We start from the raw sequence: 26,501 nt of genomic DNA on the forward strand, positions 1-26,501 counted from the left end.
TCCCATTCACCACAAACTGCACTTCAAGATGGCTGTAGTCACACCTGGGCCATAACAATCACTGTCATGAGGGATAGTTCTGTCATTTATTACTCATGGCTTAGTTAACAAAGCACTTTGGTGTTATTTTGTTAATGTAATGACTGTATGTGAAAATCTTCTCCTCAAATGTGAAAATAGAAAGAAGACATGAGTATTTATACTTGGATTGTGCTGTTGTTGTGTTGACACATTCTGTTTGCAGGTTTAAGATGCTCTATGTCCACGGAGTTGTGTTTGAAACTGGGGAGGTGTGAGGCCACAGCTGATGGAAATGGAGAGTGCAAGTAAGTTTCAAATCCCATTATTTGACTAGAGGGAAACACCTGCAGCCTGTATAAACACATATTATACATTCCAGAGATCATTTAGTGAATTACATAACTTTTTGTGATAAGTTGTTAAATAGTGTTGAGCTGAGGCCCGCCATAGGCCGCTCACTGCATTTTCAGTTCTCTCAGAGAGCAGCACATGCCTATTGTTGGAATGCAAACACAACCCAGGCTTATTGATGAGGACTGCACTGGGGGTTGCTGTGTCTGTGTGTCTCGTGGCCTGCCCAGTTTTGCCCACTGCTACTGCATGCAGGCTCCCTCTCCAGCAGAAGTCTATGTTCGAGACACCCACTCTGGGCCCAAAATCTTGTTTCTCTTTTCTTTCACGGAGCGACAGCTGGGCTTTGCTAGAAGCTCGGTGGCCATTGTTCTCCAGTCAGATTAATTCTCTGTGACTAATCTGGGTGAGGCTTCCCAGAGTGCTGGCTGCGGCCTCTGTCCTACTCCCTACTCCCCCCTGACCTACTGCCTCTCCCCCCGTCCTACCCCCTACTCCCTCTGTCCTCCCCCTGCTCCCCCCTGACCTACTGCCTCTGCCCCCGTCCTACCCCCTACTCCCTCTGTCCTCCCCCTGCTCCCCCCTGACCTACTGCCTCTCCCCCCGTCCTACCCCCTACTCCCTCTGTCCTCCCCCTGCTCAAGGGTTTTGTCCCCCTGTTGATGTTGAATGGGCTTTCTCTCTCTCTCTCTGAGAGATTTCAAAGGACAGATGGCAGTAGAGTATAATTAGACTGGATGGTGTCATAATTGGGAGCCGACACGTAAGGAAACTGGAAGTTAGTAAACAAGTTGTAATGCATATCTCAGGTTGTTCTAATGTTGTTGTTGTTATTCACTGTTTTTGAAAGTGAAATGAGCCGTTCTATACAAAGTGTTGAGTAGCTCTTCTATATCACCGACACATAGAACTTCTATTGTCCGCTGAACCCTCTTACCCCCTGTTCCATTAAGGCTACCTGAACATTGGCTCTGTTTCCAGCGTGGCATTGGAGTGCCAGTGTCGTCTTACTGAGCTGCAGTGGAGTGTGGTGAAGCTGGGCTGGTGCGGCAGCTCAATCAGGCCGGCCGGATCGGCGCTTGGCTCCTGCATGCCCAGGCAGCCATTTTGGCTCTTGGCCACATCTTAATTCTGTCTGGCAGAACCCTCTTGTTGGGCCACATAGCCATCATTGTGCCTCTCACTGTCCTCAGACTCTTTTAGTTAAACATGGAGATTGTGATGGAGCACCATGTTTTTTGGGATGGAGTTTTTTACTATGCCTAATTTTGTGTACTATGTGTAACGGATGTGAAACGGCTAGCTTAGTTAGCGTGGGCGCTAAATAGCGTTTCAATCAGTGACGTCACTTGCTCTGAGACCTTGAAGTAGTAGTTCCCCTTGCTCTGCAAGGGCCGCGGCTTTTGTGGAGCGATGGGTAACGATGCTTCGTGGGTGACTGTTGTTGATGTGTGCAGAAGGTCCCTGGTTCGCGCCCGGGTATGGGCGAGGGGACGGTCTAAATTTATACTGTTACATATGCTTATTTTTAAAATTATTATTACGTAGTAACAAGAGTTGACAATCCCACAATGTGTCTGAAATGTGCAGGCAGAGGTCAGAGATTGTGTCTTCTCTAGTGTTCATTGCTGGAAATGCTGTTTGTTTATGGATATACAGTATGTTTGGACAAATTTTAAAGGCCCAATGCAGCCATTTTTATATCAATATCAAATAATTTCTGGGAAACAATTAAGTGGCTTGCTGTAAAAGATTTCCATTAAAATGGGCACAAATAGCTTTTAGCCCAACATTTTTTTTTCAACCAATTTTGCTAGGACTGTCTGGGAGTGGTCTGAGTGGGGAGGGAGAAAACTGAAAACTAGCTGTTATTGGCAAAAAGGCTTGAAACTCTCTTTCTTATTGGTCTATTAACCAATTTACCGCATGGTGTCACCATGGAAAGCCGAAACTCCCGCCCATGCAAACCTGCTGATTAGAAGGTCCTGTGTAGATCGTATTTTCAACCAGCAACTATCAGGAAATGACACTGATCCAATGTTTTCACACTTTTACAATGTTCATTTCAGCTGTTGTACAATATGATATAAAACACAGGAAACTTATTTTTGACTGCACTGGGCCTTTAAACAGGGTTTTGACAAACTTTAAACAGTGCAGTGATGTGAAAAAGTGCCTGAAACGGGAACATTTGGCGGAGTAAGCTAAGTGCACCCTATCAGATTGATCTAATACTAATGCTGTGGCCTAATGTTAACAGCGCTCGTTTCTTTCCATAACAATTTAATCTTCAACATGCATTTCTCACCAGTGTCTTTTCAAAATGGAAGAATTATGTGGCAGGTCCTACTGAATTGTTGACAAATGTTGTGAGCGTTGTGGGAAAATAATACAGTATAAGTGAATGCCTGGATGGACTAACCACATCCAGATGGGTTCTGCAGATAATTGACATGATGCCTTTTCATGTTATGAGTTAGGTGTAATGAATGACCCATCGACCCACGAGGTACTCTAGGCTAGAGCTGGGACGATACCGACCATACACTTATCACAGGCATTTGGCTGATATCGTTCATTATAATAAGTATCCTATGCTAGAGAAACGTGAAGTTTGAAATTAAATACATTTCTAATATGGGTGATTGTTAATGGGACAGTTGGTAGCTACAACCATCAAACTAATTGTAGTAGTTTAAAGGATAATTGTAAAAGACTGTGGGGCACATTAATGTTATAAACGTTGTTCTATTTATCGTTATCGCATCAATTCAAGCAATTTATCGCAATATGGATTTTTCCCCCATATCGCCCTGCTTTACTGTATACCAAAGACCTTATGTTGGATGTTTAATGACATGCTCACAGAGAGAGAGTTGGGTGTGGTGGTGTCTGTCTGTGTTACAGCCTGTCTAACCCACTCAATGATATGAGCTACATTCTATGATGGTCTCCATGAAACTCCCTCCTGAGCAGACAGAAAGTGTCTTTCCACTGCCATGTTTCCATTCCTAACAGGATTACAACGTTCCTTCACCTCAAATAAAACCATGTCACTCTGAAGTCAAGACAAGTGGGATTCCCAGGTCAAGTCCCATCCAATCCTTCAGTTTTATATAGTACTGCAGGGATGCCTACTTTACATTCCATGAGTACCGCGGCCCAACCCCATATCTGGACTGGCGAATGAGAGCCACCGGGATCAGGGCAGGCCAGGGTAGTTTATCTCTGAGGCCTTGAAGGAGGCCTTTCATCTAGCAGGATGACATGACAGTAACAGAAAGTAGTGCAGTGTAGGGCCAATCAGAGCTAGGAGAGAGCGAGATATGATCCACGATCCTGGCGAGGCTGTGGGATTTAACTGCGAGAAACCAGTCAATTTGAATAAGTTATTTCTATGAACAGTATGACCTGAAATTAAACTGCTAAATTATATGTGATGTCTAAATCTGATTCTCTACGGCCTTCTTTCTGCTCTCTGTATGATCAATCATCAACACTCAGGGTCGGGACATACGGTGCATCTCAATACGGAGCGCAGTTTACAATGCATGTATCATCTCATCATGGTAGCTTTTTTTCTCGTGACAGGTAGGCCTACATTGCTGCAGCATAGCCTATGCTACAGTAATATATGAACTGAATGCTCATCTAATTTACACACCTCCATCTGGCTTTTGGGGGGGGTCACCTCAATTTTTAATTGTAAAGATGTTTTTATTTTTATTTATTGCAGCTGCTGAGTTTTAAAGCAGCCAATCACTCGAATCGTTGCTTTAAATCAGTGTGAATGTGAGTAATCTTTCGCGGTCTTTCTCTCTCTCCATCAATTCCATTCAAATTGCATCCAAAATAGATAATCATGTTCAAGATATATACTGTATACAGTAAAGGTCAAAAAGTTTGGACACACCTACTGATTCAAGGGTTTTTATTTATATTTACTATTCTCTACATTGTAGAATAATAGTGAAGACATCAAAACTATGAAATAACACATGAAATCATGTGGCAACTAAAAAAGTGATAAACAAATGTGAGATTCTTCAAAGTAGCCACCCATTGCCTTGATGACAGCTTTGCACACTCTTGGCATTCTCTGAACCAGCTTCATGAGGTAGTCACCTGGAATGCATTTCAATTGACAGGTGTGCCTTGTTAAAAGTTAATTTGTGGAATTTCTTTCCTTCTTAATGCATTTGAGCATATCAGTTGTGCTGTGACAAGGTAGGGGTGGTATACAGAAGATAGCCTATTTGATAAAAGACCAAGTCCATATTATGGCAAGAACAGCACAAAAAAGCAAAGAGAAATGACCGTCCATCATTACTTTAAGACATGAAGGTCAGTCAATGAGGAACATTTCAAGAACTTAGAAAATGTCTTCAAGTGCAGTTGCAAAAATCATCAAGCGCTATGATGAAACTGGCTCTCATGATGACCGCCACAGGAAAGGAATACCCAGAGTTACCTCTGCTGCAGAGGATAAGTTCATTAGAGTTGCCAGCCTCAGAAATTACAGCCCAAATTGTCACGATCGTTTAGAGATGGATTGGACCAAGGTGCAGCGTGGTAGGCGTACATTTTACTTTTATTTAAATAACACCGAAAAAACAAAATACAAAAACAAACGTAAAGCTACATGCAGTGCAGGAATCAACTACACACAAACAAGATCCCACAAACTAAAGGTGGAAAAAGGCTGCCTAAGTATGATCCCCAATCAGAGACAACGATAGACAGTTGCTTCTGATTGGGAACCATACCCGGCCAACAAAGAAATAGAAAAACTAGAATGCCCACCCAAATGACACCCCGACCTAACCAAATAGAGAAATAAAAAGGCTCTCTAAGGTCAGGGCGTGACACAAATAAATGTTTCACTGAGTTCAAGTAACAGACACATTTCAACATCAACTGTTCAGAGGAGACTTTGTGAATCAGGCCTTCATTTAATTTATTTTTTTTATTTCACCTGTATTTAACCAGGTAGGCTAGTTGAGAACAAGTTATCATTTACAACTGCGACCTGGCCAAGATAAAGCAAAGCAGTGCGACACAAACAACAAAGAGTTACACATGGAATAAACAAACATACAGTCAATAACACAATAGAAAAAAAGTTATTATACAATGTGTGCAAATGAGGTAAGATAAGGGAGGTAAAGGCAATAAATAGGCCCATGGTGGCAAAATAATTACAATTTAGCAGTTAAACACTGGAGTGATAGATGTGCAGAAGATGAATGTGCTAGTAGAGATACTGGGGTGCAAAGGAGCAAAACAAAATAAATACTGTATGGGGATGAGGTAGTTGGATGGGCTATGTACAGATGCAGTGATCTGTTAGCTGCTCTGACAGCTGGTGCTTAAAGTTAGTGAGGGAGATATAAGTCTCCAGCTTCAGTGATTTTTGCAATTTGTTCCAGTCATTGTCAGCAGAGAACTGGACGGAGAGTCGGGCCAAAGGAGGAATTTGCTTTGGGGATGACCAGTGAAATATACCTGCTGGAGCGCGTGCTGCGGGTGGGTGCTGTTATGGTGACCAGTGATCTGAGATAAGGTGGGGCTTTACCTAGCAGAGACTTATAGATGACCTGGAGCTAGTGGGTTTGGTGACGAATATGTAGCGAGGGCCAGCCAACGAGAGCATACATGTCGCAGTCGTGGGTAGTATATGAGGCTTTGGAGACAAAACTGATGGCACTGTGATAGACTGCATCCAATTTGTTGAGTAGAGTGTTGGAGGCTATTTTGTAAATGACATCGCCGAAGTCAAGGATCGGTAGGATAGTCAGTTTTACGAGGGTATGTTTGGCAGCATGAGTGAAGGATGCTTTGTTGCGAAATATGAAGCCGATTCTAGATTTAATTTTGGATCGGAGATGCTTAATATGAGACTGGAAGGAGAGTTTACAGTCTAACCAGACACATAGGTATTTGTAGATGTCCACATATTCTAAGTCAGAACCGTCCAGAGTAGTGATGCTGGATGGGCGGGCAGGTGCTGATAACGATTGGTTGAAGAGCATGCATTTAGTTTTACTTGCATTTAAGAGCAGTTGGAGGCCATGGAAGGAGAGTTGTATGACATTGAAGCTCGTCTGGAGGTTAGTTAACACAGTGTCCAAAGAAAGGCCAGAAGTATACAGAATTGTGTCGTCTGCGTAGAGGTGGATCAGAGAATCACCAGCAGCAAGAGCGACATCATTGATGTATACAGAGAAAAGAGTTGGCCCAAGAATTGAACCCTGTGGCACCCCCATAGAGATTTCCAGAGGTCCGGACAACAGGCCCCCCGATTTGACACACTGAACTCTGTCTGAGAAGTAGTTGGGGAACCAGGCGAGGCAGTCATTTGAGAAACCAAGGCTGTTGAGTCTGCTGATAAGAATGTGGTGATTGACAGAGTCAAAAGCCTTGGCTAGGTTTATGAATACAGCTGCACGGTATTTATTCTTATCGATGGAGGTTATGATATCGTTTAGGACCTTGAGTGTGGCTGAGGTGCACCCATGACCAGCTCTGAAACCAGATTGCATAGCGGAGAAGGTACGGCGGGATACAAAATGTTCAGTGATCTGTTTGTTAACTTGACTTTCGAAGACCTTAGAAAGGCAGGGTAGGATAGATATAGGTTTGTAGCAGTTTGGGTCTAGAGTGTCTCCCCCTCTGAAAAGGGGGATGACGGCGGCAGCTTTCCAATCGTTGGGGATCTCAGACGATACGGAAGAGAGGTTGAACAGGTTAGTAATAGGGGCTGCAACAATTTCGGCTGACAATTTTAGGAAGTAGGGGTCCAGGTTTTGCAGCTCTTTCTGAACATCAGCTATCTGGATTTGAAGGAGAAAGGGGAGGCTAGTGCAAGTTGCTTTTGGGGGTGCAGGGATGCTGACTAGGGTAGGGGTGGCCAGGTGGAAAGCATGGCCAGCCGTATAAAAATGCTTATTGAAATTCTCAATTATCGTGGATTTATCGGTGGTGACAGTGTTTCCTATCCTCAGTGCAGTGGGTAGCTGGGAGGAGGTGCTCTTATTCTTTTATTCGTAGTTGAATTGCTGCAAAGAAACCACTACTAAAGGACACCAATGACAAGAAGAGACTTGCTTGGGCCAAGAAACACGAGCAATGGACATTTCTGACTTCAACTGTATATAAAAAATGCTAGTCAATAATTGTAACTTTGTAGGCTGCGTGTCCTGCATTAGGATCACATGTTCTCTCCCAGCTGCATGGTTTGAACGAGGTGCGTAATTCCATCTCATATGCTACAGTATAATACAGTACGGTAATACAGTCCACACTCAAAAATATTAGCTTAGCATGTTTCATTTATTTACCCAGGAGAGCATAGCTGCATCTTTGGGATTTTAAGTTTTTCTGTTATGCATAATGTGCACTAGTCTATATATCAGAGGCTATGTATTGGATAACAACACAATCATTTGGGCTTTTTTAGGTTTGTCTCATAAAATGTCTTTAATGTATGGCTCATCAGGTCTGAATTTTCATGTTGATCAAAGCTCTAATCAAATCCAGAAATATTTATGAGTTAGAATGACACTTCTGGTTTGGGCGAGAAATTCTGTGTTACCCGGGAGAAAAGTGATTTATTCTCGGGATGGAACATTTGTAAAATACCTGGAAAATATGAAACCCTATCTGGGATGGCTAGAATCAAGGGGCTTAGCCTCCGAGCCTCAGACAGAGAGATGAGCGATCGATGGTCCGGAGAGGGCTGCCATGCCCAGAGTTCACATACCTCAGTCAGTCGGCAGGCAAACAGAAAAGACTGCTCAAAACAACTTAGTTTTTTTGACAGGCCATTGATGCAGTGATTCACGTGACCTCTTGTACTTCAAACGAGGGCTTAGTCCCTCACTGGAGAGGTAAGATTTAGAGGTGATGTGGTATGGATGAAACTGGGCTGGGGCATATTGGGCAATATGGCTGGCTGCCTGTCACTCACCAACCTGTCCTGTACTGTAGATAGACCTAATCACTCTAGGTGTGTCCTAAATGGGACCCTAATCCCTATGTAGTGCACTCCTTTTGACCAGGTCCCATGGACCCTATTTCCTATGTAGTGCACTACTTTTTACCAGGACCCATGAACCGTATTTTCTATGTAGTGCACTACTTTGCCTGATGAGATAGGTTATCTGCAGTAACAGCCTGTCTCCCTCCGGCCACTCCAATATGTCACAGCAGCGTCTCCAACTTGTGAGCATGTCAGCTAAATTGAGGCTTCAGTAATTGGAGCGCTGCCTATGAGCCTGGCTGATGAAATAAGTATTCTTCAGTAACAGCCAGTAACCAACCCTTCCTTCAGACAGACAGAAACAGCCCAGTTAGCGCCTGAGGCAGAGGCTTCTATGACAGATTATATTCTGCAGGCACTGTATTCAAAGACCTGGAACTGATATAACCTCAGATAATCAATCTCTCAAGTTTCTGTCCAGGCTTTATTGAATTCCCTTCAGAATAGCTAGCTAGATTGCCTAGCTACATGTGTGTTAAAACTCTCTCTGACTGAAGTTAAATAAGAAGCAGGCCAATTAATTCCCTGGCATGTGTGGTGTGGTGGTGACTGACCACAGTACATCATGAATGAAAGCGTCCCTTGTCTCCGGCCAGGAATGCTTGAATACATCCTCTGTTTGCTACGGGGCAGATGAGTCCCTGACTCTTAGTCCCCCCCACCACCCATCCTTTCATTCAGAAAATAGGAAAGGACTGGGGAAAGAAAAGGTGCTGTATTGCATGTGATCATATCATCACACGGGGTCCTGTGGGGTAAATCCATTTTGAATCACTTTTTGACAGCATCCCTTTTGATTTAAACAACACGTTCCATAGAAGTGGTCATAAAGGGACTTTTTGGACCTGAATGCCAAAACATTCAGGAGATAAAGGTGCTGAAAGTTGACCCATTGTGCACAACCCCACCATACCATCACTGGAAAAGATTTGTTTATTTCTTGAAAAAAAAGTCATTTTTTCCCACCTGAAATTATAAAATAGTTTGAAAACCCTGTTTGTACGCTTTTAAGTATCAATCTCAACCGTTGATCTTTTCCAGTGATGAAGACATGGATATCTCATGGTATGGTTAAGGGTATGCAAAATGGGTCAACTTTCAGCACCTTTTATCTCTTGAACGTTTTGGCATTCAGGTCCAAAAAGTGATTTAATTCTAAAGGTTTTACCCTGTGCTTTCATGGGCCACTGGGGGCGGAGTCAGCTTCCCTTTAGCACATACCTCAGTGGAAAGAAAGAGAGGCTGAGCTGAGCCTCTAACTATTCTATTCTGTTCTGACTGATTGTAGTGACTTGATGTTGGGGATTAGAGATATTTGTACCGGAGGAGTGACACATGCCAAGAAAAATCACATAAACTTTGATCACCGGCTAATATGAGTGACAGCCACTCAGTTGTGCATGTGTAGCAGGGCAGGATAGAACATTTTAGAGGAACATTTCCTCAGTTGGTGTATTTGAACCCGACCACCTGTCTGGATCATAACAGAACAACTGAAAGGGACTTACATTACCCACAAGGCAGCACGCTCCATAATACCCATGATTACTTGTGGTTTTGCCATTCAACTCTAAACAGAAGACTTGTGCCTTACAGTGGCAGGTGTTCTATGATCTTTCACACACATACTCACACAGGATACTTTCCACAAAGAGAACATAAAACATAAACGAATGGCTTTCTTCTGGATGGAGTGATGAGGACCTTTAAAGTTTTAAAAACAGCAACAAACATTCTGAAATCATGTTTAAACTAACGAGGGCATCTGTTTTTTTTTTAAATCACCTAAACTTCACAAAATACATTAGAATTACTTCATTTTCTCATAGGTAGTACTCAACCAAACACAGCACTTAGCTCAGTGTGCTCTGTACAGTAACTACCTCATGGTCTGCTTCCATGTCACACACCTTCAGCCACCTTTAAGCACTTAAAGACATGCTGTGGAACTTTGTCGACTACTATGTATTTTTTAAACCTCCCACTTTGCACTGGATGTATCAATGTGTATTTCATACATGCAAAATCTATGAGCAGAAGTACTGTCTTACCCCTAATTAGCCATGAAATCCCTAGTTTGAAAGCAATTGTTTTTCTGGAAGCTGTGCTGCGCCATTCCCAAATGTTTCCCCCGACCTGGGCCAGCCCCCTAGCGATTCGAGTTCAACCAATGAGCTTCAGCCTTTTGCCATATGGGTGACAGCTGGCAAGATACACATGATGCACCCACAGCAATGCGAGAGAGAGAGGGCAATGACATGGTGCACATATCAGCACACTTATAACGTAGTATGCAATTTTCAGGGACCACTTTTGGCTCGTGAGCACTACCAGTCACTAGGAGAAGGTAGCTATGAGTCAGAAGTCCCAGAGGCCTGCCTCCCCTGACCTCCTCCTGCCTCCCCTGACCTCCTCCTGCTTCCCCTGTTCTTCTCCTGCCTCCACTGTCCACCTCCTGCCTCCCTTGTTCTCCTATTGCCTCCACAGTCCTCATCCTGCCTCCACTCTTCCTCCTGCCTCCCCAATATCCTCCTGCTCTACTGTCCTCCTGCCTCTACTGTCCTTCTCTTGCCTCCTCTGTCCTCCCCTTTGCCTCCCCTGTCCTCCTCCTGCCTCCCATGTCTTCTTCCTGCCTCCTCTGTCCACCTCCGGTCTCCATTGTCTTCCTCCTTCCTCCACTGTCCTCATCCTGCCTCCCCAACTCCTATCTCCCCTGTTTTCCTCCTGCCTTTTCCTCCTGCCTCCCCTGTAATCCTCCTGCCTCCCTTTCCTCATCCTCCTCGTCTCACCTACCTCCCCTGTCCTCCTATTGCCTCCCTTGTTGTCCTCCTGCCTCCTCTGTCCCCCTTCTGCCTCTGCTCTATGTTGTATCCCTGTCCCTGTGGGAGCGGCCAAATAAACAGGCCTCTAATAAACAATAACAGATTTGGGCTGGGAAGGTCAGCTCTCATGTGCACGATTAGAGAGAGAGGCTGAGGCACAGTACAAAAGCAGGCCCCAGGGAGTGCTTTTAAACAGATCAGAGAAGACGAAAGGATACTTTAGCAGAGGCACAGACACCAAACAGCCTGGAAAAGAGAGTGGAGAGAAGTGATGCAGGGGAATAGAGTGTTCCTGGCACAGTTTGACTCCAGGCTGAAGGCAGTTTAGTGCCAGAAAGAGAAAGAAGTGGAGGCATATAAAGGAGAGACTTCTAATCACTTGATTAGTTCGAGGCCCAAAATGGAACAGTTTGTCACTTACTCAGTACACTGTGTTGAAATCTGAAAAAGAAGAGGTTCAAGTAATATGTGGTGTTGTTATGAAATTAAATTAGAACAGTTTAAGTGTTCCTTTTCTCTTACACCACCGACAGACCAACCAAAACATCCTCCTTGCGCAGTACATCACCTGTTGGGGGTCGACCAGGTTGGCGATTCAAGCATTCAACATGTAGAATAGTCAGGAAATGAATAGAAAGTGACGACTGATGTTCGGGGTTCAGATGCGATAGGACAGCCACTCTCTGCTAATTACCATTCGTCTACTTGGTCTGTTTTCCCCTCTAGAGAAACTACAGTACGATACTGTAGAATGGGTAACATAGAGGGGCTTCATGGCTGTCATAGGATCTATTGAAACAAAGCACAGCCCTGATAGGTCCAGAGGTAGGCCACAACAGCAGGCAAGTGGGAGACTGGAGCCTGTACGCCTCTGTGTGTGTGTGTTTGTACGCCTGTGTGTGCATGTGTACGCCTGCGTGCCCGTCTGTCTTCAAAGCCGCAGTGCCTTTCTGTGCATAGCGACTTCAGAGTGTGACAGATGGCAGATTGGCCCAACAGTGGGGAAACCCCCAGAGTGGTGTCTGCTCCCGAGGTCAGGTGTCAGGACAACATCTGCTGCCGGCCTGGGCTGATCCTGAGCCGCCTGATGCACACTGCATCAATGACACACACACACACACAGAGAGAGATCTGTTGCCACGGGCTACTGGTGGCCAGGAAGATAATAAATCCCAGCAGGACAATGGAGGCTACTGGGGCACAGAGGGAGGGAGGCACAACAGTGAAAGGATAACAACAACAGCATCAGCCTGACTAGAGATCCTCCTGTTCTCCTGTTATGCAACATCACTCAGGCACGCCGCACACCTGATATTTGAACAGCTTCTGATTCCTCTCCTCTTTTCAGCTCTTCTTTATTTAACTTTCGAGCAGAAAGTTTACCTGCTGTCGAGATTAGTGAGCTCTAGATGACGCAGCCAGGAGTCTGTTGTAGCAGCAGCAGCTGCCTTTCACTGTTTGTTCTGAGTGGTGCAAACTAAAGACTCCATAAAAGAGTTAGTTGAGTGTCTTTTGTTTTGCCCTTTTATAGTCTGTGTGAGGCATTAAGACGGTTAGCCTTGTGTGTCCTGTAAAATGTATTTTGTGCTGACAGCGTAAAGTTAAAGAGAGAACTTTTAGCATTCTTGGATAGCGCGCGTTGACGTTTACTCTGTGCAAACGCCAATGCTACAGTGTGTTTGAGCAGCGGGGCCACGTGGACCGAGGCAGGGGAGAGGGTGCTTTATGTATTTGTCTTTGAAGCCCCAGTGTGAGACGGGGCTGTGTTGTAAGAAACGGCAGCTCTCTAGGCCTCTGTGTGTGTGTGTGTGTGTGTGTGTGTGTGTGTGTGTGTGTGTGTGTGTGTGTGTGTGTGTGTGTGTGTGTGTGTGTGTGTGTGTGTGTGTGTGTGTGTGTGTGTGTGTGTGTGTGTGTGTGTGTGTGTGTGTGTGTGCATGTGTGAGAGACGTTACTATGTTTGTGTGAACGCGCAGGTCTGGGCCCCGTTTCAAACCTGGTGTGAGGTTTTGTGGAGCCCTGTAAAGTGAGGTTGCCAGAAGCCTCCATTGAGGACTGCAGTCAAGAGATTCAGGAGACAAGGGAAAGCTTTTTTATAGTAAACACCAACATTCCTTCCAAACAGCAACCTCCTCAGTCCCCCCTCCAAAACCAGTTCCAATTTCCTTTTTTTCAGACAGCTTTTGTTTGTCTCTTTGCGTCTTTCAAGTGTGTTTCGGGTTTGTTTTTAAAATTCCACTTCTAGGATCCTCTTTCACTTGTCTCCCCCCCCAACATGGTTGAACATTGAAAAGTAACAAACAGACTCAGACTTTGAGGACTTTGGAGCAAAGACCCAGTTGAGAGAGACTCATAAATCCTAATATGGTGGCTTACAAAACCAGACAACCCTATGGATGCCATGAAAAAAGAGAGAAAGAGAGAGAGAGAGAGAGAGAGAGAGAGAGAGAGAGAGAGAGAGAAGAAGATTCATGAAGGAGGTGTGAGTGAGAGGGAAGGCCGAATGAAGGACCAGAAAAAGTGAGTGTGAGAGAGAGCAGGGATGAGCCAGATAGAAAGGAGAGCAGGACGGAGGGAAGAAGGAACAGAAAGGAGAAGGTTTAACAGCTCAATGCACACTCTCAACTTGGAGGCTCCTGGCCTGCCTGTGGTCAGGTCTGAATGGGGAGGAGAAACAATGGGGCCTCTCATCCTATCCCCCTCCAGGGCTGGGGAGTAGGGGGGCATTCAGACACCCGCAGCCCAGGCTCTAGCTATTCCCCTGGGGACGGGGGATGGAGGTACGGAGGGAAGAAGATGGGCACAGAGGGCGCAGAAACAGGGGTGGAGGGAGGGAGGGGTGAGTGAGCGGTGGTTAGGCAGCAGCTGCCGTCTCCTCATTAACATGCGCACCTGCTCCTTGACTGCAGCCTTTTGGGAACGATGGCCCAGAGAGCAACGCATGCCCAGCCTCACAACCCCAGAACCAGGCACCCACTGTGTCTGCTCTGTCCCCCTTTATGGGAGACCCGGGTTGTCACGCCCTGACCGTAGAGATCCTTTTATTCTCTATGTTTGTTTGGTCAGGGTATGACTCTGGTGGGAAAGTCTATGCTTTCTTGTTCTTTGTTTTTGGCCGGGTATGATTCTCAATCAGGGACAGCTGTCTATCGTTGTCTCTGATTGGGAATCATACTTAGGCAGCCTTTTTTCCTTTTCTCATTTGTGGGTTGTTGCCTTTGTTAGTGGCATGTATAGCCTTACAGAGCTTCACGTTCGTTTTGTTGTTTATTGTTTTTGTTGGCGACATTTAAAATAAAATAATGTACGCTTACCACGCTGCACCTTGGTCCGGTCATTTCCTTGACGACGATCGTGACACAGAATTGCATTGCATTGCTGCCTGGCGGAATGCTTCTGCATTCTTATACATCTCTGTCATAATTCAAAAAAGATAGCAAATTATGTGAATTATCTGAAAAATGAAAGCAGAATAAAAACTATAGAGAATAAGGATGAACTGAGGATGAATTCTTCTCTCCACAGCAAAATAAACGGGACCATGTTTAGATGAGTGATTTAGAATAGTCCTAAGTCCTAGACTTTGGTAGATGGCCTTTTCTATCTCTGGAGAAAAAAACATCCTAACAAACATGCTCATTGTAACCAAAGAGGGGTGATTCCATGGTTTATCCCAGTGTCTGGAAAGGTTGCTCAGCCTAGCATTATTAAAGCAGAGTGACATGCCATCGGATCCTTAATGTTTGTGTAGCTAGCGCCCAGCCTAGCATGTGATGTTTTCTTTCCCTTGTCACCCTAATCCTGTGAGAGAGAAACCCTGTCTAAACACATGTCTGTCCCCACAGGGGCCTCTGCTTGGCCCCAGGCCCTCAGTCTTCTCGCTCACACATCCAACGGCCCCCTGGGAATGTTTGGGGATGTGATTTAGCCAGCCCCCCAGGGCTAATAGTAATAGACAACTATATCATGGTATTTTGGAGTGAGAACTTTGAACTATATTAAAATGTTGCTGAGGCGTAACACTATGTAATCAGTGACACACAGTAGCTGTAATCAACAGGTATTATATATTTAAATAAATGCAATCCTAGTTGCAACTATAAAACAAAAACGCAACAACCTCCAATAGGAAGGACTTAGCTTGTTTGGGAATGTTTGGTATTGTTTTCATGTTTTGCCTTGGGGGAATTGACAAGGAATTAGCGAAAGCTTCGCTAGGAGAATGACTGATATCAAAAGTGTCTGTGTGGTTCATGATAGAGTTTACAGTGCTCGCTCTGTGTCCCTTGTCTCAGAGAGAGAGAGAGAGAGAGAGAGAGAGAGAGTTGAGGTGGGGGCACACTGCTTTTAAGTATCCATGATGTTAACTCTGAGTTTAAAGAATGGTATAGACACTGCCTTGTCCTTAGAGCACTGAAACAAAGGAGTGGAGTGGAGCATATTTCTTGCTAAGAGCTGTTGATTGGCGCCATGGTGGACAACTTTTTATGTCAAAAAATGAGACTGGATTACCATTATTGTCAGTGTCCAGCTCAATGCTATTGTGTACTATTGATGAATGGAGTTAGTCTATCCATAATGACCAACCCCCACCCTTCAGCCCTTTGGGAAGCAGTACAGAAACCCTCTGGATGACAAATAGGAGCATGTTGAAGCAGTGAGGTTCCAAACTGAAGGTGGTGGGTTATCTCTTTCAGCTGACTCTGACATGACTGATCTGTTGAACAGTTGGTAACCTCCCTGATCACCTCACTGACCCCACTAACCTCTCTGGCCACCTGTGTGATTGTGTGAGTGTGTGTGTGTGTGTATGTGCAGTGCGCACGTGCGTGTGTGTGTGTGTGTGCACGCTGTGTGGCCCTTGGATGGGAGTGTACTTTGCTTAGCCTCTGGGGACTCTCCAAGCCATCTCATTGTAATAGTAAATGTGTGAATCCATCCCACTGACCTGACAGCCCCCACCCACTCTCCCTTTCTTCCTCTTTCTCGCTCTCTCTCTCTCTCTCTCTCTCTCTCTTTCTCCCTCCCGCGCCTCCTCCTCTCTCTCCCCCTCTCCACTCTGGGAACCGTTTGCAGTCCCACCCCCTGCCCCCCATGTCCTGGAGTTGCTGTGGTTTATGGCCGAACTCATTGTCTGAGAGGACGATAGTGAAAAGGCAAATGTGCGGTTTTTCTGCATAGTTCTCATGGCTATGTTGCCGTGTTGTTAAAACAGTGGTCAGGACAGAAAGAGAGACAGCATCCTCCTGTCTGAGCCCTCTGGGTGTCTTTCACAGTGAGCAGGGACTAGTTAGTTCTTTACTTACTTACTTAGTTAGTATCAGGCTGAGGCTGTTTCCCAGGCTGCTGGAGATGTATATTGATGAGCACACAGTAGGGAAATCTCAATTGCCTAAAGTGGCTTCCTGTCCTTGTTTGCACTGACCTCTGAAAACAGGTGAAAGCAGTAAAGTGGAAGCCAACTAGTTATTTTGCTTTCACCATTCCTGCTTTCCCACATCTTATATCTACTAAAACAGATAAAGACAGGTGACATTGCAATAGCCACACATGCTTGACTCGTGTTAACTTGAAAAAAAAAGAAAGTTTTTTGTTGTTGTCAGTCCTCACCTGTTGAATACAACTTTCCCTAAACCATTAATGCTGACACATCCTGCCCCCTCTCTCTCGCTCTCTCTCTCTCTCCTCTCTCTCTCTCTCCTCTCTCTCTCTCTCTCTCTCTCTCTCTCTCTCTCTCTCTCTCAAGGTGTCGGGATGGATTTGTAGGGAGCCAGTGTCAGCACCGGGACCCTTGCATCTCCTCTCCGTGTAAAAATGGTGGCTCGTGTCACACGGTACCCCGTGGGAACTCAGTGGACTCCACGTGTTCTTGCCAACCGGGCTTCACGGACCGCCTGTGTCTGACGCCAATCGACAACGCTTGTCTCAGCTCTCCCTGCCGGAACGGTGGCACCTGCGATCTGGTCAACCTCAGAGAGTACAAGTGTAGATGTCCCCCTGGCTGGTCAGGTGAACACTGTCATATTTACTACTCACACTGTAGTCAGAATACCGGAGGGAAAAACTGCATACTCTAGTAGTGACAAATAGCATTACTAACTGGTCTTCTGTTCATTGAAAATTTTAAACTGACCATGGTTACAACTAACCATAGGGCATTATTTTCCTTAAAATACAAGTAGCTATGTATGTACAGTCGTGGCCAAAAGTTTTGAGAATGACACAAATATACATTTTCACAAAGTCTGCTGCCTCAGTTTGTATGATGGCAATTTGCATATACTCCAGAATGTTATGAAGAGTGATCAGATGAATTGCAATTAATTGCAATGTCCCTATTTGCCATGCAAATGAACTGAATCCCCAAAAAAAACATTTCCACTGCATTTCAGCCCTGCCACAAAAGGACCAACTGACATCATGTCAGTGATTCTCTCGTTAACACAGGTGTGAGTGTTGACGAGGACAAGGCTGGAGATCACTCTGTTATGCTGATTGAGTTCGAATAACAGACTGGAAGCTTCAAAAGGAGGGTGGTGCTTGGAATCATTGTTCTCCTCTGTCAATCATGGTTACCTGCAAGGAAACATGTGCCGTCATCATTGCTTTGCACAAAAAAGCTTCACATGCAAGGATATTGTTGCCAATAAGTTTGCACCTAAATCAACCATTTATCGGATCATCAAGAACTTCAAGGAGAGCGGTTCAATTGTTGTGAAGAAGGCTTCAGGGCGCCCAAGAAAGTCCAGCAAGCGCCAGGACCATCTCCCAAAGTTGATTCAGCTGCGGGATCGAGGCACCACCAATACAGAGCTTGCTCAGGAATGGCAGCAAGCAGGTGTGAGTGCATCTGCATGCACAGTGAGGCGAAGACTTTTGTAGGATGGCCTGGTGTCAAGGAGGACAGCAAAGAAGCCAATTCTCTCCAGGAAAAACATCAGGGACAGACTGATATTCTGCAAAAGGTACAGGGATTGGACTGCTGAGGACTGGGGTAAAGTCATTTTCTCTGATGAATCCCCTTTCCGATTGTTTGGGGCATCTGGAAAAAAAAGCTTGTCCGGGGGAAGACAAGGTGAGCGCTACCAGCAGTCCTGTGTTATGCCAACAGTAAAGCATCTCAGCCAATGGAGTGGGCTCACTCACAATTTTGCCTAAGAATACAGCCATGAATAAAGAATGGTACCAACACATCCTCCGAGAGCATCTTCTCCCAACCATCCAGGACCAGTTTGGTGATGAACAATGCCTTTTCCAGCATCATGGAGCACCTTGCCATAAGGCAAAAGTGATAACTAAGTGGCTCGGGGAACAAAACATCGATATGTTGGTCCATGGCCCAGACCTTAATTCCATTGAGAACTTGTGGTCAATCCTCAAGAGGCGGTGGACAAACAAAAACCCACAAATTCTGACAAATTTTTTCCAACTTGAAAAAAAGGGTCAACACTGCAAATATTGACTCTTTGCATCAACTTCATGTAATTGTCAATAAAACGCCTTTGACACTTATTAAATTGCTTGTAATGATGCTTCAGTATTCCATAGTAACATCTGACAAAATTATCTAATGACACTGAAGCAGCAAACTTTGTGGAAATTAATATTTGTGTCATTCTCAAAACTTTTGGCCATGACTGTACATTAAATTAGTGATGAGTGAAAAAATCGATACAGTTACATCTCAGGATATTATTTTTGACGATAAATTGCATCGAATCGTTTTGACAATATCGCAATATAATTTTTGTGCTAGTTGGCTGTACCTGCACCAAAATTCCAGTAGTTGTCCTTTGTAGCTTGTTCTCCATCTTTTTTTGAAATAGGGAGCAAATTTGTTTTCAGCATTTTTATTTCCATAACTGATCAAACCTTGTTTTCTCATGGCTCTTGTCTGTCTGTAGCAGACATATGGTGAGCAATGTGTTTGGAACATCAAATCGCAATAAAACCACAGTATCAAATCGCAATACATATAAAATTGTGAGAATCGCAATACATATTGTATCGGCACCTAAGTATCGCCATAATATTGTATTGTGAGAGCCCTAATGTAAATAAAGTTACAATCGTGAATTTATTAAATGTTTCATCCTTTATTTACAAGATGAGTGTCTGTCTCCTCCAGGTAAGCAGTGCCAGCAGGCAGACCCCTGTGCCTCTAACCCCTGTGCCAACGGCGGGCATTGCACCCCCTTCGAGTCCCACTACATCTGTTCCTGCACCCCCTTCTTCTACGGTCAGACCTGCAAGCAGGATGTCAATGAATGTGCCCAGAGCCCCTTGCCCTGCCAGAACGGAGGGGTGTGTGTGAACGAGGTGGGCACCTACCGCTGCCAGTGTCCCCAAGAGTACACAGGCAAGCACTGCGATACCCGCTACCTACCGTGCAACCCCTCCCCCTGCCACAACGGGGCCACCTGCGTCCAGAAGGGAGACACCACCTACGAATGCTCCTGTGTGCCAGGTACTGCTCGGTTTAATGTGGTCCCGTCTGATCCACTATGAGCAGAAGCCTACATTTACATGACATTTTAGTCATTTAGCAGGCGCTTGTATCCCGAACCATTTACAATCAGTCTATTCAACTATGAAAAAGTTTCAGTTATGTGAGATTATATAAAGTTAGGATTTGATCCTGTACGAACTTTCAACTTGTGCAATCCGTTTCCACTTAGGGGCAGCTAAGTGTTTTCTCCGCCAGTCTACCCACTTCAAGCCATCTTGACTCAGTCAAACATCCAAAACCACTGTGAATTAAACTAGCAGTACTGTTCTCTGTTGTCTAGTGGCTGGTCATGATGTGAGTGCAGGAGGAAGAAACTGTGTGTACAGTGGCTCCATAGTGCTTTGTGTGTGAGAGCTGTTTGTAGTGGCTCCACAGTGCTGTGTGCGTATGCGTGTGCGTGTGTGTGTGAACAGGAAAGCATTGGGCCTTATTGTGAGGAAATGGCGGAGAGACAACATTCTCACAGCAAAGTAGAGCCTGCTAGTCCTATAGGTTACCAGGACTTGTCATCTTCTCTCCCCTCTCCCTGCTCCCCACCCATCACGTCACCACTTCCACCCTGCTCTATAGCCAGGCTGGGATAGACAGACCTCCACTGAGCTCCTAGCAAGCGCCATACCACTGTCTTTGTGCCTTACACACTATTTTGGACGGTTCTCACAGTAACTTCAGTACCAAAGAAAAATCATTTATATTATGAATCAAGACAAGTACTCTAATTGTCAACAATCCAATGGTGCTCAGATTCTACTTCCACAAAATTGTCAGTATTGCCTATTAAATGTCCCTGTCTTTTTCTTCTGCAGTCAGGGAGCCAAACAATAGTGTGGTGGTGTGTTGTGTAATGCCAGGGCAGGAAGGGTAGCTGTGGTGTGGCTGGCTGTTTTTCTGACTGCCACATACTCAAGGAGGGTTGCCACCGCTGCCATTCATTACCCTCTGAAGAAGGAGGCCGTTGACCACATTAACTGTAAAAGAGTTTCACTTCCCTTGTTTTGAAAGAAACCAACCAGGCATTTTTTCAACTAGGAGAATCAAAGAGAATGTTCCAAAGAGACACACATATTTAGATATCCAATAGGCTTCCTTGATATTCCCTCTTTATTCATGCAAATCTAACATGATCACTTCTGTTGAGATGACAAACAACAGTGTGTAATATGTGTGTATTTAACATGATGTCCTGTCCTCTCCAGGTTTCTCGGGTCAGAACTGTGACACTAACATTGACGACTGTCCAGGACACGAGTGTCGCAATGGAGGAACCTGCGTGGACGGGGTTAACACCTATAACTGCCAATGCAAACCAGAATTCACAGGTAACCAACCATACAGTATGCCTCACCCACCCACTCTTCTCTACACTCCTGGTAGAAGTTGCTCATGAATACAGATCTAGGATCAGATTACTAACCCCCAATCCTAACCTAGATCATGAGGTGAATACAAACATATACTGTATCACCCTGCATCAGTCTTTATGGGATAACTTTGACCCTACTCTGAACTCCACAGTGGAAGTCCCCTTTCTTTTCATTATTATTAATTGGCTCTCATTGGCTCTCGTTGACCCATTTGGGTGCACGGTGCGCTGTTGACAAGTGCATTTCCTCCTTGTTCTCCCCTATAGGCCAGTTCTGTACAGAGGACGTTGACGAGTGCCAACTGATGCCCAACGCGTGCCAGAACGGTGGAACGTGCCACAACATCTACAGTGCCTACCAGTGTGTCTGTGTCAACGGGTGGACGGGCGATGACTGTGGGGAGAATATTGACGACTGTGCCAATGCCGCCTGCTATCAGGGTGCCATCTGCCATGACCGAGTGGCGTCCTTCTTCTGCGAGTGTCCCCATGGTCGCACAGGTCAGCCAAAGCACTTTGGTCTTCTGCATTTCTCCTTGTTTTTTAGTTGTTCTGACCCTGAGCTTTTTATACTTGTATATCTCCCACCATTTTATGCTGAATCTCGTGTGTTTACAACAGTGATACTAAATTGGTAGCCTTTCCTTTTACAGTGCCAGCAGCATATATTTTCACTGTATTTACTATAGCTAGTTATTATAAGGTTGAAAAACAATAACTAAATAAATAACTAACGAAGTAAATAACTGTTACGCCTATCAACATCTCCTGTTTTATTTGTGCTGTGCCAGGTCTGTTGTGTCACCTGGATGACGCCTGTATTAGTAACCCCTGTCAGAAAGGCTCTAACTGTGACACCAACCCCGTCAATGGCAAGGCCATCTGCACCTGTCCCCTTGGCTACATTGGCGCCGCTTGTGACCAGGATGTTGACGAATGCTCACTAGGTAACTAAGCTCAGACCACTGAGGGATGCTTTCAGAAACACACATTAGATTAATATAGGAATTGGCTTTATTCTTCATAGGCTTCGTTATGCTTGGTTAGTCAAGAACTAGAAATGTGATTTCCTCGACCTCAGAGATCAGAAACCCACTCATGGGCCAGGGCTGACAGGGGTTGAGGGGAGGCCGGTAGAAATCAGCCCGATAGGGTCCAAGTAGCAGGAGGGCCATGAGCAGAGAGGCAGACAGGTTGAAACCACTACACAGCAGAGAGGTAGACAGGTCTAAACCCCTACACAGCAGATAGGTAGACAGGTAGCAACCCCTACACAGCAGAGAGGTAGACAGGTTGAAACCACTACACAGCAGAGAGGTAGACAGGTAGCAACCCCTACACAGCAGAGAGGCAGACAGGTAGCAACCCGTACACAGCAGAGAGGCAGACAGGTAGCAACCACTACACAGCAGAGAGGCAGACAGGTAGCAACCACTACACAGCAGAGAGGTAGACAGGTAGCAACCCCTACACAGCAGAGAGGCAGACATTTTGAAACCACTACATAGCAGAGAGGCAGACAGGTAGCAACCCCTACACAGCAGAGAGGCAGACAGGTAGCAACCCCTACACAGCAGAGAGGTAGACAGGTAGCAACCCCTACACAGCAGAGAGGCAGACAGGTAGCAACCCGTACACAGCAGAGAGGCAGACAGGTAGCAACCACTACACAGCATTGTGAAGGAGCACACCCTGTAACATGTTTGTTAAGATTCACTCCATGTCTCTTTGTGTGTCTAGGTGGCAACCCCTGTGAGCATGGAGGGAAGTGCCTGAACACCAAGGGTTCGTTCCAGTGTAAGTGTCAGCCCGGCTTCTCTGGAGCTCGATGTGAACACGACGTCAACGAGTGCCTCTCCAACCCCTGCCAGAACGAAGCCACGTGCCTGGACCAGATAGGAGGTTTCCACTGCATCTGTATGCCAGGTAAAGACACCATTTTGATCAAAGGATGGCTGCAATCTAAACTTATATCTTTAAAGTCAGGCACGGTCAATGTTACTATACAAATCTCATGGTTAACTAACTAACTAACTGGCCCTGTGTCTTGTTTCCCTTGCTAATTGGCTACAGGCTATGAGGGACTGTTCTGCCAGATCAATACTGACGAGTGCGCCAACAACCCCTGCCTGAACAATGGGAAATGTATCGACAAGATCAACACCTTCCACTGCCAGTGCCCCACAGGTGAGCCCCGGGACGCTGCGGCGGTCTGAGGGGGGTCGATCACCCCCCTGGACTGGATGGGCGCGGGAGGCAGACTCTAATCCCTGCCCTCAGGCAGGCTTTAGCAGGCCAGCGCCCGACGAGGAGGAAAATCCATAAGGAAGGGCTTGACAAAGTTTTCACTTAGAACAAGGTTTTACTCTGATGAGTGTGCACTTAAACTTGGTTTGGATGTAGCTAGCCACAATAACGTTATTTGAGAGAGAATTAAGGAGATAACGTCTAACTAAGAATATCAGATGAAATAGTGTTGTGTTTTCATGTATTACATTTCTGTGTAGTTGTAGAAGCTGTTGTGGTGAGGTTTGAGTTTTGTGTGTAGTGATTTGGTGCATGTAGAATCTAGATGATTTCATGAGGTATTTCTATAGGGATTCCATTAGGGTTGGACTACAGCATGTGACGAGAGGCATTGAGGGTTTTGTTAGCACAGGAATGCTCTGATAGAAGAACGTGAGGCTGACCGACACTGAACAAGGTTTCTCAGCCTCTAAAATTTGTTTTTGTTTTCATTCTTTCAGCAGGGCTATTGAGGTGGAAGTAATTCTGATGGAAAATAGGGCAGTACTCAGTTGGTTCTGATCAAAAAAAGCTCAGAGAGAAAGGCAGGAGGCTCCTTGTGTTGAGAAAGTGCAGTTAACAGTAGAGCAGTACAGCAGAGAACACTAGAGCTTAGCTGTTGAAAAGCCCCCATATCTATGGGATGGGGATGGGGTAAGGGGGGCAGGAGAGAGGCCTGAATGAGACAGTAGTGAAAGTGGGAGGGGGTGTTGGGGTACGGGAGGGGACTGAGACGCACAGACGGTTATGCTCTAGAGGGGTTATGGGGTAGAGGCGGGGGATTTTGGGGTCCCCATTGCCTGCTTGTGATGTAAATTTGTTCCTGTGTAAACCCAGGCCGGAGTAGGGTATGGTCCTCTCTCCTTTAATTTCTGTACACATCATCTCCATGGAAACCCCACTCGTCCCTTTTGAAATGTGTGATTCCAGAAGCCCGGGCTAAATCCCCTCTTTGGCTCTGGGAGGTGTGTGTGAGGTAATATTAGCGTTAGCATGGATGGACAGTGAAAATTGAAAGGACCCTGTGTTGTGAATGGAGCAGAGCTAACAGATAGCCATGTAGCCACTTCCTATTTGGATTAGTGACAACTGGTGTCTGGCTGGCAGTTTGGCTTAGACCACCTGTGTGTTCTTTATCAGATAGAATCCTTCTTTTTACCACGTAGAATTCAAATGTGTGACTACTGAACACTGTACGTTCCTGCGACAGAAGTTGGAAGAAGAAATAAAAACAGAGATTAGAATGACTAGAGAAAATAAGGGAGCCTGCTGGTTGATTTTAAATGATGAGGGATTTGAATAGCTGAGTTCAGAGGTCAAGCTAACCCTGGTGGGAGAAGCGGGCGGGGAAAGTGGGCAGAGCAGGATGGGATAATGCACATTGTGATGGAAAAGTTTTGGGGGACAAAAGAGGCAACTGGCTCGGCTTTGCATTACATTGAGCAGACAGTCCCCCCTTTGTCTTTCACCCCTGGTCATGAGGCCTTGGAAGCCCCCCCCCCTTTTGGGAGCAGTGGTGAAAAGGAATAGAAGGAAAGAACACAGTAAGCTTGTAGTACGGCAGGCATTTTGATTCATATGCAGCCATCTCTGTCATTGAGGGCTTTCATCATAATGTATGTAGGCTTCCAGGGATAGAGTGGGCATAGTTTGGGCTTGGTAAGATCCCTCTAATGAACCACACACACACTCACTCACTCCCTACATCTTCTTGTTTTTCCAGGATTTGCTGGGAACCTTTGCCAGATAGATATTGATGAGTGCTCCAGCACGCCTTGCAAGAATGGCGCCAAGTGCACAGATGGCCCCAATAAGTACACCTGTGAATGCACTGAAGGTATAAAAACAGAACCTTGTTATATTTGGTAACACACGTTTATTTTCCCTCGACTCCAATCCCGTTCAATACATTGAACAGATGTGGGTGGAGCAATGTGCAAATTAAAAACACTCACAAAAGATCTGATGAAGGCCTTGGGGCTGATATGTAAGCTTAATAAAGAGCAGTGATACTAGCAGGAGCATAAAAACAACAACAAAACAACAAACATAGATTTCAAAATAAACTAAAACTTATTGAATGTTTTCTGGCTCCTGAATAGAATGGAGAGAAATTAGACTAAAGTGACAAACTCCATGTCTTTCTACCAGGTTACACGGGGCAACACTGTGAGACCGACATCAATGAGTGTTTCTCGGACCCCTGTCACTATGGTACTTGTAAGGATGGCCTGGCCTCCTTCACCTGCTACTGTCGCCTTGGTTACACGGGCCGGCTGTGTGAGACCAACATTAACGAGTGTCTGAGTCAGCCCTGTCGGAACGGAGGCATCTGCCAGGACCGCGAGAACTCCTACATCTGCACCTGCCCCATGGGCACCGCAGGTCAGACGCACGCACGCATGCACACACATGAGCACACACACACTAAAAGACTTCTCTAAGCTCGAAACTGTCCTCGACACACAGACTTACTTTAATCTGTGAAAATGTTACTATAGAAACTTTGATGCTAATTTCTTTGCTTCTAGGTATAAACTGTGAAGTCAACCTGGACGACTGCAAGAGCAAGCCATGTGACTACGGGACATGCCTCGACAAGATCAATGGCTACGAGTGTGCCTGCGAGCCCGGCTACAGCGGTAAGTAGATACTGTAGGGGACCAGTTTGTCTGACTGTGGCTACCGAGGTTGAGATTTGAAGGGGGTACTCCTACCTCTCCTATTCAGACCTCTCAGGTGAAGGCAGGACAAACAAGAGCATAGAGGGTAGGGTGGAGGGGTGGAAGAGGGAGAGAGATGACAGATGGTAAGCGAATGCACTCCTTTTAAGGCCTTCTGTGGCCGTGTCACTTTCCAGACCCCCCCCTCCTCCAACCTGTTGCCTAGACACACAAGCTGGCCTCTCTCACCAGGCTCTGAAAGGACCAACACTCACCCGGGATTTCACTGGAGGAAAGATCCCCTGAAAGATTCCTGAAAGTTGATATTTTAAAAGGGGGAGGAAGTTGGTCCATGCTTTAGGGCTAAATGGCCTCTCTTTATGTTATGCGTGGCACCCGCTGAATGGCGGCGTCATTTCAAGTGGCCAACAAAACCGGACTTAAAAAT

At 45.5% G+C, this 26,501-nt stretch overlaps 1 protein-coding gene across 2 annotated transcripts in view; it reads left to right on the forward strand.

Moving 5' to 3' along the window:
- LOC139410777 (neurogenic locus notch homolog protein 1-like) overlaps positions 1–26,501 on the forward strand; it is a 52,980-nt gene that overhangs the window by 1,181 nt on the left and 25,298 nt on the right. For both annotated transcript variants that reach the window (XM_071156269.1, XM_071156270.1), the window contains exons 2-12: positions 245–326; positions 16,979–17,241; positions 19,361–19,699; positions 20,938–21,060; positions 21,372–21,605; positions 21,896–22,051; positions 22,845–23,030; positions 23,178–23,291; positions 25,114–25,227; positions 25,542–25,775; positions 25,922–26,032. In XM_071156269.1, the coding sequence (XP_071012370.1) occupies positions 245–326; positions 16,979–17,241; positions 19,361–19,699; positions 20,938–21,060; positions 21,372–21,605; positions 21,896–22,051; positions 22,845–23,030; positions 23,178–23,291; positions 25,114–25,227; positions 25,542–25,775; positions 25,922–26,032 (1,956 nt within the window). The remainder of the gene's footprint in view (positions 1–244; positions 327–16,978; positions 17,242–19,360; positions 19,700–20,937; positions 21,061–21,371; positions 21,606–21,895; positions 22,052–22,844; positions 23,031–23,177; positions 23,292–25,113; positions 25,228–25,541; positions 25,776–25,921; positions 26,033–26,501) is intronic.

This window comes from Oncorhynchus clarkii, chromosome 6 (assembly GCF_045791955.1).
Source record: "Oncorhynchus clarkii lewisi isolate Uvic-CL-2024 chromosome 6, UVic_Ocla_1.0, whole genome shotgun sequence".
In the NCBI taxonomy this organism is placed as follows: domain Eukaryota; kingdom Metazoa; phylum Chordata; class Actinopteri; order Salmoniformes; family Salmonidae; genus Oncorhynchus; species Oncorhynchus clarkii.